General features: G+C 50.6%; 1 protein-coding gene across 5 annotated transcripts in view; it reads right to left on the reverse strand.

Moving 5' to 3' along the window:
- nin (ninein (GSK3B interacting protein)) overlaps nt 1-15022 on the reverse strand; it is a 52641-nt gene that overhangs the window by 33620 nt on the left and 3999 nt on the right. For 4 of the 5 annotated variants that reach the window (XM_056295953.1, XM_056295951.1, XM_056295952.1 and 1 more), the window contains exons 2-7: nt 13138-13350; nt 11214-11307; nt 9493-9668; nt 6155-6200; nt 5864-6039; nt 4407-4553 (exon numbers count right to left, since the gene is read on the reverse strand). In XM_056295953.1, coding sequence (XP_056151928.1) covers nt 4407-4553; nt 5864-6039; nt 6155-6200; nt 9493-9668; nt 11214-11307; nt 13138-13329 — 831 coding nt within the window. In that variant the 5' untranslated portion in view covers nt 13330-13350. The remainder of the gene's footprint in view (nt 1-4406; nt 4554-5863; nt 6040-6154; nt 6201-9492; nt 9669-11213; nt 11308-13137; nt 13351-15022) is intronic. The other variant, XM_056295950.1, reaches the window with a different exon arrangement.

Consider the following 15022-nt stretch of genomic DNA (forward strand, 5'->3'; position numbering starts at 1 on the left):
AAATCCGGAGCAGAAGACACATTGAGGATAGAAAACAGGACTGTGTAAATGCAAATAAGGTGCTGATGTGATTTTTTTTAAGCACAGTGATTTATTTATTTATTCTAATGATTTATCTATTTATTCGTTTGTATATAAAGAACCTTTTTAGTTATGTATTTTTTTAATAAATTTTAATTAATTTATAAAATTATTTATTTACACATTTTTAATTTTATTTATAATTTTCATTTATTTATATAAATGTTTATTTATGTTATATATTATTTGTTTATTTATGTTATATGGTTTGGAGACAGTGGCACTGATGACAAGACAGGAGGTGGAGCCGGAGGTGGCAGAGGTGAAGATGATAAGATTTTCATTGGGAGTGATGAAGAAGGACAGGATTAGGAACGAGTATATTAGGGGGACAGCTCAGGTTGGATGGTTTGGAGACAAAGCAAGAGAGGCAAGACTGAGATGGCTTGGACATGTGTGGAGGAGAGATGCTGGGTATACTGGGAGAAGGATGCTGAATATGGAGCTGCCAGGGAAGAGGAGAAGAGGAAGGCCAAAGAGGAGGTTTATGGATGTGGTGAGGGAGGACATGCAGGTGGCTGGTGTGACAGAGGAAGATGCAGAGGACAGGAAGAGATGGAAACAGATGATCCGCTGTGGCGCCCCCTAACGGGAGCAGCTGAAAGTAGTAGTCGTAGAAAATTTTTTTTAATTTATTTGGAGGGTTTGTGGGACAAAATTTTTTCACCTTAGTTGGCCTCATCTATCAATATCAGCAGTGGAAGCTCACAAAGAAATCAGGTGTCTTTATACTGACAGCAGCCTAAAATGATGAATTAAAGATGAAAATCTGAAATTAGAAGATTTATACAGCCATTAACTGTGCTTTTGCAATAGGGTATATATTCATTTTGGGATGTATACACACAAAATAACCACTTCATTAAGTGCATTATTCAGTTGCTCTAAAACAAAATAAATCAAGATGACAGCTCCATATTAATATCCATATTCCTTACGTTCCTTTGTGACGAGTCGCACAAATCAGTATGGTGGCTGGGCTGGGCTCGACGGTTTCCCTGAACGGGAAATGGTATCGGAATCAGAACGCGAAATTGGAAATTAAAATGAGCACACGAGGTTTTGAAAGCAAGACAAGGGGAAAAAAAATACATCAAATTGCTCAAGAGATTCTAGTCAGCCATTGAGCACAGAGGAGACGTATCTCGTTGGGGTGAATGCCGTGACAAGAGAGGACGGGATTTTCAAGGACCCACATGATGTAAAGTTGTAGGGAAAGTCTGCAGGGGCCGAGCCATTTCGGGATGGTGCAGGTGTGTGTGAGGCAAGAAGAATGACGAGATCCCGTGAAGGGGAATAGGAGGACAATAATTCTGTGTTTGACTATTGAAGGGGAATTGCCGGAAAGAGTGGACCTTGAGTGTAGGAGTTACAGGGTGAGGCCCTATGAAAGAGCTCCTCTCAGATGTTTTTGCTATGAAGAACATGGACATGTTGCTGCAGTATGCAATGGAGTCAGAAGATGTGGGAGATGTGGGAAGCTGAACTTCACGAAACACCGGCACAGCAAGGGAAACCATGATACGGGGTCAGCACTGTGCAAGTGAAACAGATGACAGCAGAAACGGGACTGTCGTACGCCGGAGCTGCTAAGAGAATGGACAGAAACGACAAGAGGAAGATGGTACAAGTGCAAAAAGAACCACAGCATAGGAGGACAGGAGCTGACCGGAATATAGGCACGGACAAGAAAAGACTCATAAAAAGTCAGCGAAACACAACTTATTTAGGCTTTGGCAACATGCTGTTAGAGCTTATGGGTTCACAAAAGTAATATTGTTCAGGGACAGATGTGTGAGTATCTTTTATAATCCAGAAATTAGTGATGACTGTCAAGGGGGCTGAATACTTACGCGAATATGTACAGAGTGCCTTGCAAGTGTCCCCATGAAAAATCACCTCTTCTCATTTTCCCAAGGAATCCGTCGAGGATCCAGCAGCTAAACATCTCCGGAGACTCGACAACAGCTCAATAGTCACTCACCATGGTAGCCGTGAGTTGGCAAAAGCCAGGTGACCATTTGTTTTTGTTGCTGTGTAGCTTAGGAGCAGTGGGAAGCCGCTCGACCAACTCCAGTTCACGTTGCCATGCCTCAGTCAGGGGCACAGACCCTGATATGCATGTCTTTTCGATGGTGGGGGAAACCGGAGCACCTGGAGAAAACCCACCGCAGACTCGGGGAGAGCACGCAAACTCCACACAGAAAGGGAATGGGACGACCCCCAAGGTTGGACTACCCCGGATTTCGAACTCAGGGCCTTCTTGCTGTGAGGCGAGAGTGCTAACCACTGCGCCGCCTTTGACTTAAGCTTTGTGGGTTTGGGGATTTTTGTTTGTGAGTTAACGGAACTGAACCGCGGTTTGGAATACTAACTTGTTTTGAGTTTTGTTTGTTGGATAACCAGGAAATCCTGAACCGAAATATATTTACTTTACTTTATAAACTGAACTATATGGAAATTTTTTTTACTTCCATTTTGCTCTAATATAACCTTTGAAAATTGACTGATGGTGTGGTCGAGTTTATTTGAATTGAGTCTTTTATTTCCCTGCCTTGCAATTAATTGTAAATTGGTTTGTGTTGTAAAAAAATAACCAGAGATCTTGTGTTTTCTGAATGCGAGTATCCTTTGTGGGGTTTGACATTGACTCAGACTAGCTAGCATAGCGGTTTGACCAAGTATAAACCTGGTATATAGCATAGCGGTTTGACCTACTGTGGTAGTAGCTAGCTAGCTAGCTGGCTAGCTACTACCACAGTGTGTGTGGCTACTACTGCCGCAAATATCATGTCATGAAAAAAATGATCTAAGGACCTGGTCTGGACATTAGATCCCAGTATATCAGAGTGGTTAGTTGTCAGCCTGTGGTCTCACACAAACTCTCTGTTCCCTGCTCCCTGCAAGTGGATTTGTTTCGGGTGACATTGTATTGATGACAGATGTTTGGCCTTGTGGATCTTTTGTTTATCAGTTCATCTGGCTGCCTTTTCATTATCCATTAAGTGTAATTGGTCTTTTTGATCACTTTTGTACAGTTATGGGAAGTGGGACAATGGTGGCGCGAACCTACATTTGCGGCGGCCTCACCCAGCACCGTCCATGTAGTGTCTTTGTCCACATCTAAGTTTGTTTTGTCCTTGTTTGATGGCTGGGAGAGCTGGCGCTGGATCAGCTGGGAGAGCTTGGTCGTCCTGTGGGCCTGGGGACCAGGGCCCCGCCTAGAGTTGCACCTGAAGAGGTAACACCGAGGGCAGTCTGACAGCACATGGAAGTGGACAGGCTAAGCTAACTGCTAGCCCATGCAGACCGGCAGTTCTGGTAACACCGACGGGGGTCTGACGGCGGCCTCGCCTAGCGTTTGACTGTTTTAGTGTCGTCATGTGGAGCGCGGGGGGGTGGGGTGTCGAAGGTGTCTGGGAGAGCCGGCGTTGGATCGGCTGGGAGAGTTTGGTCTGCTGCGTCTTGTGTTGGTGCCGACACAGAAGCAGGGCAGGCTAAGCTAACTGCTAGCCCATTTAGACCGGCAGTTCTGACAGTCATCCTGGCTGGCGTTTGTTCTCTGGACAGTGACATTTTTGGACTGTGTTGCACTGAGTGGACTGTGTTGTGTTGTGTAAGTGGGTTTTTTTTGTTGCTCTATTTTCTGAGCGATGAACATACACACACACACACACACACATACACACAGGAAGAGGAGAAGAGGAAGGCCAAAGAGGAGGTTTATGGATGTGGTGAGAGAGGACATGCAGGTGGCTGCTGTGACAGAGGAAGATGCAGAGGACAGGAAGAGATGGAAACGGATGATCCGCTGTGGCGCCCCCTAGCGGGAGCAGCCGAACATAGTAGTAGTAGTAGTAGTTTGTTCTCTCTGTTTTTGTATGTTTTTGGTGGCGTCGTTTTTGGGAAATTTGGGATGTGCGTTTTCGTCTTTCGTGTTGCACTGCTGCGGGCTGGGGGGGGGGGAACGGAGAAACGACAATAAATTGTTCCCGATTTATGGTTACAGACTCTCTCTCCACCTCCTTACACTCGTATTTTGGGTGCAATTCATTTGCCGAAAAAGTAAAAAATAAAAGACAAAACAGGCACAATAAACCAAGTTAAAGAGGAATTTGACTGTTAGCATCATTTTTAAAAAAAAATCCCTATAGATTTTTTTTGGGCCACGACAATCATGGAGTGAAAGTCAAATATTGTGACGGCTCTGGATGCGAGATGAGAGCGTACATCGACCAAGCCTGTTCTGGAACGCTTTGACAAACGTGCAGAAGGGTGTGATGCGGCTTTGCTAAGGGTGGAGAAGATGAAGCCAAAGAGCCTGCCTGTGTGGAGTGGTGTCTCTTCAGCTGCCTGTACGGCGTGGAGGCGGACGGTGTCGGGGGTTTGGTTTGGCTCGCCAGCATGGACACAAACTCCTGGATGTTTACTACACCCCCGCCACTCACACTCTGGAGAAGATCCCCCCTGTGCTAAAAGAGCAAAACAAGAAACAAACAGGATTTACCCCCACATGAAGCCATAACTCACAGCAACATAAACATGCCAGAAGGGGGTTGTAGTCACGAGGGTGGTGCGTGGGAGTAGATGTTAGCGTTCTTGTAGCGGAGGGAACAACATTTCTGCTGAAGTGGGTCCTGCTGGACCGGACAGTACTGTATCTGTGGTTTCTGGGAAGACCTGTAACAGGAGGGTGGAGCGTGTGGTCTGGGTCATGGGCTCACACATAGTGGACTTGTGTGTGTTTGGCAAAGCTGTGGAGTTGGGATCTGCTAAACGGACCAACTGCCTCCACATACATAGCTGCAATGTCTCTCCAGGGACCGGCCTTCTTAACCCCCCACACACTTCAGACCCCCCCCCCACCCCCTGTCTTCCCAGCTGTATCCAGCCAATTACTCCACTCTCCCGAGCCGTCCCGGTCGCTGCTCCACCACCTCTGCCGACCCGGGGAGGGCTGCAGACTACCACATGCCTCCTCCGGCACATGTGGAGTCGCCAGCCGCTTCTTTTCACCTGACGGTGAGGAGTTTCGCCAGGGGGACGTAGCGCGTGGGAGGATCCCGCTATTCCCCCCCAGTTCCCCCTCCCCCATGAAAAGGTGCCCTGACTGACCAGAGGAGGCGCTAGTGCAGAGACCACGACACACCCCCCCATCCGGCTTCCCACCCGCAGACACGGCCAATTGTGTCTGTAGGGACGCCCGGCCGAGCCGGAGGCAACACGGGGACTCGAACCGGCGTTCCCCGTGACCGCCACGCCAGCCGGACGCCCCTCACGTCAGATGTTTTAATGCAGCTTTTATCTTTCCATTACATCAGGACTTATGTAACTGCAGTCACACACACACACACATGCACATCTATCAGATCTGGAAAACCAAGTTAGAGGTGGCGAGACCCCCACCCAGCTCAAAAACCGCATCACCCTCCGTCCACCCTGAAGGTGCGTTTGTGCCATGAAAAGAAGTTGGCATGGAGAATGTGCGTCGCAGAAACAGTTTTTCAAAGTCGCCGTGTTTTTAAAACACAGAAAACACACAACGGGCCTCTGACAGACATCTAGACACATGTGTGGACAGCCCTGACGAGGTTCCATCAGGTTTATCCACACCAGGAGGTGGACTTGGTGGGAAGCGCACAAGACGAACAACAGAACAACGCCATCGAGCAGAACTTGACAGAACTTGACAGTTTAAGAGAACGACCGCTTTCTTCGGTACCGAGCGCACACAGCGGCGCAGCCGGACCGTCGCCGCCGTCCTCGTCCCTCTGCGACTCACCTCCAGACCCAGCTGGTCACACAGGGCGACGAGCTGGCGGCGTTCAGCGCAACCGTCCCACGGCAGCCCCAGGTCCCTGCAGGCTTCGCGGAGCCGTTCCTCCGAGCAGACCGACGGCAGCGCCACGGACCCCCGGGGGGTGCTGGGCTCGTCCGGGTTCCAGAGGTGCAACTGGCCTGGGCATGGCGGGAGAACAAAAAAAAAAATACAGTCAATGCATTGTGGGCAGACGGTGCTAGGGTGAATTTTGTGGGGGTGGGGGTGGGGGGGGCGTTTCGATCCTCGCCGTACCTTCTGCCTCGTACTCTTCGGTGCCGGCTTCGTGAGCGTTCCAGCGCTGCGGAGAACAACACAAAGAGGACAAACAGCGCAAATTACGAGATAGCCAAGAGCCAACGAGAGCCCCGACGACTTCGACCCAAACAAAACCAATCGGTCCACTAACGCCACCCTATTCCGTGTAGCCTTCGTGTGCAACGACGACTACCCAAAACCTGCAAGAACGCAACATTTGCACATTCAGACCTGCAGGCGGGGGCAGCCCACTCGCTCATGTGGCAGTCAGCAGTTCACAGAAGCAAACAGTTTTTTTTTTTTTTCAATTAGCTAAGGTTGATAACGGGTGCAGCGGGGGGGGGGGGAGGTGGGTGGGTGCAGGGGATGACAAAAAGCACAAAGAGGGGCCATTGTGCCGGCACAGGCCCCCGGGAGGGGTCAGTGGTCAACGGCGCTTATAAAAGAAGCGAATTCAAATGCGTGGCGCACTCGCAGGGACGCAAGACCGTCTCTCCGAGGAGACAGAACGACCTCCGCCGGAGCAGGGAGCCGAGCGGCCGGTTGGCCTCCTCCGAAACCAACCGGAGGCTCCTGCCTCACACTGTGCAACCCTTGAAAGGCGATTACCGCGGAGACGTCGTGAAACCCTCAGAATAGCGCGTGCACCACTGCGCAACACGACCGGCCGCTCTTCCTGAAGGCGGTTTCCGGAGAAGCTGGATTTGTAACACGTGACAATCAAAACCCAGGCATAAAGGAGCTATTGGGGCCTCGGACAGCTGCTCAAAGAGCCAGCGTCTGTTGCGCGTGCAAATGAAAGGGCGAGGAGGAGGCGTGACCCTTGGGGTCCCTGCCCTCCGCTAGCACGGCCGCGCCATTGTCTGACAAAACCACTGCGGGGGAATGAATAACAGATGGGGAATCCGCGACCGGGGATGCGGGGGTGTGTTGGCATCTTGCAGAGTGGGGGGTGGGGGGGGGTGTCCATTGTCTCCCCGTCAGACCCCCTTCTAACTCCTCACTCCATAATCCTGGGGCTTGCGGTCTCCCTGGTGTGACCTCCCCTGACCCATCTCCATCTGCCGGTCCCCGCGGTTAGACGCCGCCGCATTGTCCCGGCCTCGATTAGCCAATGAAACACGCTTCAGTCCGACGTCTCAAATAGCTCTTGCTTTGGTGCTGGCAACACAGACAATAAGCTGAATATACCAGCATCAGTCCTGACACAATGTATCCTGTGCGTCAAGGATCAGGACTTGTTCCACTGAGGTACAGTGCAGAACGTTAGCTTCTGATCCCCCAAATTCAGCAGGACCTCAAAATGAGGGTTTGTTACCCGCTAAAACCGGCCGGCACCGGGAACATATTGACCCATAGAAGCAAAATTGTACAACCGTTTGCCGGGTGGCTATATTAAATTTCCCCCTCAAAGAAACTCCCAGTTGGGGTTCAGAAAAGTAAAAGTGGGGCGTCCGGGTAGTGTGGCGGTGTATTCCGTTGCCTACCAACACGGGTTACCGCCGGCTTGGTGGGGCGTCCCTACAGACACCATTGGCCGTGTCTGCGGGTGGGAAGCCGGATGTGGGTACGTGTCCTGGTCGCTGCACTAGCGCCTCCTCTGGTAGGCTGGGGCGAATAGCGTGATCCTCCCACGTGCTACGTCCCCGCTGGCGAAACTCCTCACTGTCAGGTGAAAAGAAGCGGCTGGCGACTCCACGTGTATCGGAGGAGGCATGTGGTAGTCTGCAGCCCTCCCCGGGTCAGCAGAGGGGGTGGAGCAGCGACCGGGACGGCTCGGAAGAGTGGGGTAATTGGACAGGGTGCAATTGGGGAGAAAAAAAAAGGAAAAGTATACACCCAGGAGACATACATACTCCCCTTAAGGTGACCCTGCTTATGTCCAGCAACTCTTCTCCAGCAGCAGCAGGATTATCCAGGAAAAGGCTTTTGGGAGATCAAGCCGCTGAACCAGAAACACCATGCAGAGCACTCATCTGTGCACAGCCGCGGCTGCACCAGCGCTACGGACACGCTTACCGGGGGGGGGGGGGCATCTTGGTCAAGTCAACTTCATAAATGCACACCACGTGGGCTCAGGAAGATCACGGCGTCCCTGGGTTCAGATCTGGCTCGGGACTTGTCTTCCTCTTCGCCAACTCTACGGTTCCTGTCAATCCTGACTTGTCCTGTCTACATAAGGCTGCAGTGGCCAACAGCTATCATTTACAAACCAAGAGAAAACCCCACAGTACAAAGGCGCTTTAGGGTTCGGTTGACGCATAAGCATTTTAGAAACCCCGAGCTTGGACAAGAGAAGATGTCCCGGGGTGACGACATCTCTGGACACTTCTGCCGACGATACACGTGGGGTCGCCAGCCGCTTCTTTTCACCCGACAGAGAGAGGTTTTGCCAGGAGGATCACGCTATTCTGCCCAGTTCCCCCTCCCCCCAGAACAGGCGCCCCGACCGACCAGAGGAGGCGCTAGTGCGGCGACCAGACACATACCCACATCCGGCTTCCCACCCGCAGACACGGCCAATTGTTTCTGTAGCGAAGGCCGACCCAGCCAGAGGTAACACGGGGATTCGAACCGGCGATCCCTGTGCTGGTAGGCAACGGAACAGATTCCTACACTACCCGGATGCCACTTGCTGTCCTGTTTTAATGTTATATCCTTCCCTCACTCAGACGTGTGACTATTTTTTTTTTTGTCTACATGGTGGTTGCACGGCTCGGGTCCTGGGCTGTTCTGGTGGCATCTGGACACTGCTCGCCATCCTCCTCATCACATTCTTCATGTATTGTATAATTCAATGCTGTATTGTGTAAACTGTGTAAACACAACATCCATTGCACGTTGTCCGTCTTGTTCCAATCTGCCACTGTCCTTTATCTCTCATGTCTGGAAGTGAATTTTTAGTCCTCACGACTGGGCAACAAGTGCTCAGGTAGTGGTGTTAAGTAAACACTGGCCAAGTCTTCCTGCTAAGCATGCGACTACTTACATGGCACGTTGGCTGACATGAACAAAGCCCACAATTAAAACTTGATGACCTCAGACCTGTGACACAGCAAATGATGTACGCGGGGCAAAGAGACGACTAGTGTTACACAACGGGCCCGAGCCATGTGAAACTGGCGCTGCAGTGTCTTCATTTTACATTCTGGGATCTGCCCTGCATACTGCTAAGCAGATTAGCCGAGAATAAACCCCTCACAAGCCAGGCTGAGGCTGCTGAAAAATACGGTTGACACAAGGACAGCCGTGGATAAGGCCAGCACATTTCAGTCTGGATGAGCGGTCGGCGTTGGGGCCGGAGGGCGGGAACGAAAGATAAACGATTCACTCACCTCACGTTTCCTGGGAACAGCCGCATCTTCGTTTTCCTCTTCCGGATCCAAGCCGTCGGCGGGGTTTGTGTTGATGACCTCTGAGAAGTCTGCGACGGTCTCGATGTACTCCGGGGTGGAATGGCGACCGTAACGCTTGCTGCCCTTCACGAATTTGGGTTGGATCTCTGCCGACTCTGATGAGAATAAAAGATAAGAATGAACAGTGGAACCAAATCCAGAGTCAAATTTATTTGCTAACTGCATTAATAAAACACATGTTTAATGGGGGTCCAGGTAGCGTAGCGGTCTATTCTGTTCCCTACCAACACGGGGATCGCCGGTTCGAATCCCCGTGTTGCCTCCGGCTTGGTCGGGTGTCCCTACAGACACAATTGCCCGTGTCTGCGGGTGGGAAGCCGCATGTGGGTGTGTGTCCTGGTCACTGCACTAGCGCCTCCTCTGGTCGGTCGGGGGTGCCTGTTTGGGGGGGGGGGATAGCGTGATCCTCCCAAGCGCTACATCCCCCTGGTGAAACGCCTCACTGTCAGGTGAAAAGAAGCGGCTGGCGACTCCACATGTATGGGAGGAGGCATGTGGTAGTCTACAGCCCTCCCCGGATCGTCAGAGGGGGTGGAGCAGAGACCGGGACGGCTCGGAAGAGTGGGGTAACTGGCCAAGTACAATTGGGGAGAAAAAGGGGGGTGGGGGAGTAAAAAAAATCAAACATGTTTAACACAAACTGCTCGACAGGGGGCCCCAGCACACGAAGTCAGATGGAAGTCTAGAAAGACAGGACAACGATTTGCCTCAAACGCGTCATAACCGCCTCTACAGAAGCCAGCCACTGGAAAAAACAAACACTTCACCTTGTGAAGTGAGAGCGGATCTTGCCGTTAAGATTTAATTCATACAATATTCATGAAGAGCGGATGCTTGTATTGCCAGTGCGGCACTTCTTTGCACAAGGTGTAGCCTGAACCAGGATACCTCGTCTCACGTTTGCAGAATATTTCAGTGTCATTTGCTCCCTGCCCTTATTTATCCCCTCTCTCTGTTTGTGATCGTCACGCTTCTTGTGCTCAAGAAGCGTGAAGGTTGAACAATCAGGAAGTCAAATAACGCTGAGCTGTGGAGCGCTGGCATGACCCAAAAATAAATACAACATACCTGATAACACCGGCAACATGTTTTTAAATAGATCTTTTCTATTGTAAATCACAAAACTGTGTTTTCATCATGTAAGGTGGAGTCCCACCCCATGCAGATTTGACCCATTCGTCGTTGTCGGCTCTTGGTTGCAACTCATGCAAACTCGCACGTGCTGCAAACTTACTTGGCTGTCAATAAAACTTGAAAATCACTTCAACTAAATCAGCTTGTTCCATATCAAATACAACAAAGATGAGAAGACGACAGCGCTGACGGTCCTTAAAGTCGGTCGGATTTGGGCCGACGCCTCTTGGCGTGCAGCCTCAGGACGGAGGATTTACCGCTGAATCAGCACAGAGCTTGTTCCACCTACTCAGCCTGAACAAACGCCCTCCCTGCTCAAATGGCTTCCTGAATGGACGTCAACTCCTTAAAGTTCAATAATAAGCCGATCCCGACGTGAATTATAGATGGCGGTTAACGACGCAGTCCTCGACTCAACCCTCGAGACCCGGCGGATGCTGCAGAGGGGTACGGCTGTATGCCAATTTCCTCAAAACATCATATGACTCCTGGAGCCAGCACTTTACCCGGCTGAGGCGAGGTCTCCTCTTCCGTTTGGGGTGCCTCGATTGAAGACGACAAAACCAGAATCAGCGCATTCTTAAACTGGTCAAATTCAACCTGGAACAACAAATAAATTAAAAAAAAGAAAAATTCTGGATTTAAGTGGCATTCAAATGGCACATTTCATACATAAAAAGCAATGAAACACACTGCACATGGAAATAATGAAATAGTTAATTTGGTAAGCGTGTCTTAAATAAAGGCAAGAGTTTTTTGGGTACAGTTCTCATTATGTACAACATTATGAGTTCATGAACCACAGCCAAAAAAAAAAGCAAAAACATTCCTGCGCCAGTGATGGAAGAAAGTTCATGAAATTCCTACAAGTTGATGCAATCCAGAGCATGCAGGGTGGAGGTTGGACGCGTGTCCCTGACAGTCTGGGTGGGTTTTTTTGGGGGGTGGGGGGGGGGGGGAGTCGTACTTCTCAGGAATCAACAGCTGCTAACCCTGAATGTAGAAGTTGTCATTGTGCTGCACGGCCGGTGGCTGCTGCCTCAGACGGGGGCAGTTTTTCCCTTCACTGAAGCCATTGTTGAATGCAGTGGGTAGGCTAGCGGCTCATGGACCCTCTGCTTATATTAACCCCCCCCCCCGCACATACACACACAAGGCAAAGGAAGGGCTATCTATCTGCCCATATGTTCAGATCAACAACAACAAAGTGTTTAAAAGGAAAGAAAAGGAAGAAGTGTGCATCCTTGGAAGAGTCAAGGATAAAGATTTCCCACCGGAAATCCACAATATCCCAAACACTAAAGTCCACTTGGACAGACGACTCTGTCCATAATGTTCACTAGAGGCGGGACATGTCCACGGAGCGTGCTCAGGCAACTACATCTGTGAATTGTGATTAGCTGGCTGGGTTGCCGTGACGACAGACACCTGGAAGCGGGGCGGGGAGCGGGCTAACGAAAAGCTCCGGAGGGCCCGGAGACACAAAGAGCCGAGAGCTGGAGCGGCTCGACGTGGGCCCCTCCCAAATGGAAAAATAAAATGTTTTTTAAAAAGGGACACGCGGCCTCCGCGGTGCTGTGGCGACTTGTCTGCGGCCTCTCGTGATGTCACTGATGACCACGCAAGGAGGCACAAGTAAACGTCTAGCCGAGCAAATATTTTCTATAGAAAATGGTTTTCTTTTTTAAAAAGTACATTTATTGTTATTTACAGTTTTAGTATGTACAAGTCACATATTGGATACATGTTTTTCTCCCCAATTGTACTTGGCCAATTACCCCACTCTTTCAAGCCGTCCCGGTCGCTGCTCCACCCCCTCTGCCAATCCGGGGAGGGCTGCAGACTACCACATGCCTGCTCCAATACATGTGGAGTCACCAGCCGCTTCTTTTCACCTGACAGTGAGGAGTTTCACCAGGGGGACGTAGCACGTAGGAGGATCCCGCTATTCCCCCCATCTCCCCGAACAGATGCCCCGACCGACCAGAGGAGGCGCTAGTGCAGCGACCAGGGCACACACCCACATCCGGCTTCCCACCCGCGGACACGGCCAATTGTGTCTGTAGGGAGGCCCGACCAAGCCGGCGGTAACACGGGGATTCGAACCGCCCGATCCCCGTGTCGGTCGGGGACGGCTTGGAATAGTGGGGTAACTGGCCGGATACAATCGGGGAGAAATAAAACGTTGGATATGATTATTCTCTTCTGACCCTGATAGACACACCAACTTTATACCAGCACGCCACAATTCACCACTGACCTCCAGCCGCCTGTCTGACACGTTCTTTCTGGTCCGAACTGCTTTGTTGCACTGCTGCAGCTCGGGTTACCCTGCTATCCCTCTTTTTGTTCCTGTCATTTTACGGTTAGGCTTTGGCACACCCTTACTTTACACTTACATACGTGCATTATGTATAGTGGTGTTCATACCCTGCCAGTGATGCGGTCCTCGTTCTGGACCAGGGCATGCAGGAGGGCGGGGACGGCATCATCCAGGTGCAGGGACTGGCAGAGGTCGGCGAGCTCCTCGGGGCTCAGAGAGCCCGTGCCGCTGGCATCGAAGCTGCTGAACACTTCTCTCAGACGCTCCTCGTAGTTGTCCGTCTCCTGGGAGTCACCCATCCCAGAGGAGAGCACCCTGCCCTGCATGGGCACCCACCGGCGTGTGAGGGCAGAGAGGGGGAAGAGACAGAAAACAATACAGAGGTCACTTGTTTTCTGTTCATTTTTACGTTTTAGCACAGCTTCGGGTCCGTCGTCGGCGCACCGAGAGTGGTTTACAACAACTGCATCTCAAATCAAGTTCCACGATTCCCACTCTGAAACATTCATCTCAAATCAAATTCCAAGATTCCTACTCTCAAACGTTCGTCTCAAATCAAATTCCCAAGATTCCCACTCTGAAACGTTCGTCTCAAATCAAATTCCCAAGATTCCCACTCTGAAACGTTCATCTCAAATCAAATTCCCAAGATTCCCACTCTGAAACGTTCATCTCAAATCAAATTCCCAAGATTCCCACTCTGAAACGTTCGTCTCAAATCAAATTCCCAAGATTCCCACTCTGAAACGTTCGTCTCAAATCAAATTCCCAAGATTCCCACTCTGAAACATTCATCTCAAATCATATTCCAAGATTCCCACTCTGAAACGTTAATCTCAAATCAAATTCCCAAGATTCCCACTCTGAAACGTTCGTCTCAAATCAAATTCCCAAGATTCCCACTCTGAAACGTTCGTCTCAAATCAAATTCTCAAGATTCCCACTCTGAAACGTTCATCTCAAATCAAATTCCAAGATTCCCACTCTGAAATGTTCGCCTCAAATCAAATTCCAAGATCCCCACTCTGAAACGTTCATCTCAAATCAAATTCCCAAGACTCCCACTCTGAAACGTTCGTCTCAAATCAAATTCCAAGATCCCCACTCTGAAACGTTCAACAGGCGGTCACATGGGTCAAAGCAAGAGCGCCCCAAAAACAAACCCCACTGTACAGAGACATACCAAACCATCATTACAACAGAAGGAACTTACAAAGAGGGCGGAAATGTCCATGTCAAGAGCACCAGTTCCTAGGAGCACCCTCATCTGTGACAGCCAGCGAGAGTTTGATCTACAGGCACGCCGACGAGAGGGAAGGCTTTGTCTAATCCACTTAGCGAATGATTAGACAATCCACTCGATTTATAGGAGACGCCTTGTCCGGCACCGACCACGGTTCCCATTCTAAACGTGCAGCAGATTTGACCACACCGATAACACGCCACCTGACGCACGCATAACCGGGAGATGGCTTCTGACGCACTGTTTAAACACAACGCAGTGTTAGCAGATACGCTGTACGTTGTATGTGCAGATACTGGACTTGAGAGATGACAGTTTAGACGTGGCTTTTGAGAAGTCTAACAAACCACAACCGATGGGATTTCTCCTCATTAAATACCATTCCACATGCATGACAAAATATGAAGGGCAGACATAACAGTGCCAAACGAAGAGGAACATTCCCTCCTGCAAAGAATTCAGATGGCAGGGGGCGTCCGGGTGGCGTGGCGGTCTATTCCGTTGCCTACCAACACGGGGATCGCCGGTTCGAATCCCCGTGTTACCTCCAGCTTGGTCAGGTGCCCCCTACAGACACAACTGGCCGTCTCTGCGGGTGGGAAGCCGGATGTGGGTATGTCCTGGTCGCTGCACTAGCGCCTCCTCTGGTCGGTCGGGGCGCCTGTTCAAGGGGGAGGGGGAATAGCGTGATCCTCCCACGCGTTACGTCCCCCTGGGGAAACTCGCTGTCAGGTGAAAAGAAGCGGCTG

This window comes from Lampris incognitus, chromosome 16 (genome assembly GCF_029633865.1).
Source record: "Lampris incognitus isolate fLamInc1 chromosome 16, fLamInc1.hap2, whole genome shotgun sequence".
In the NCBI taxonomy this organism is placed as follows: domain Eukaryota; kingdom Metazoa; phylum Chordata; class Actinopteri; order Lampriformes; family Lampridae; genus Lampris; species Lampris incognitus.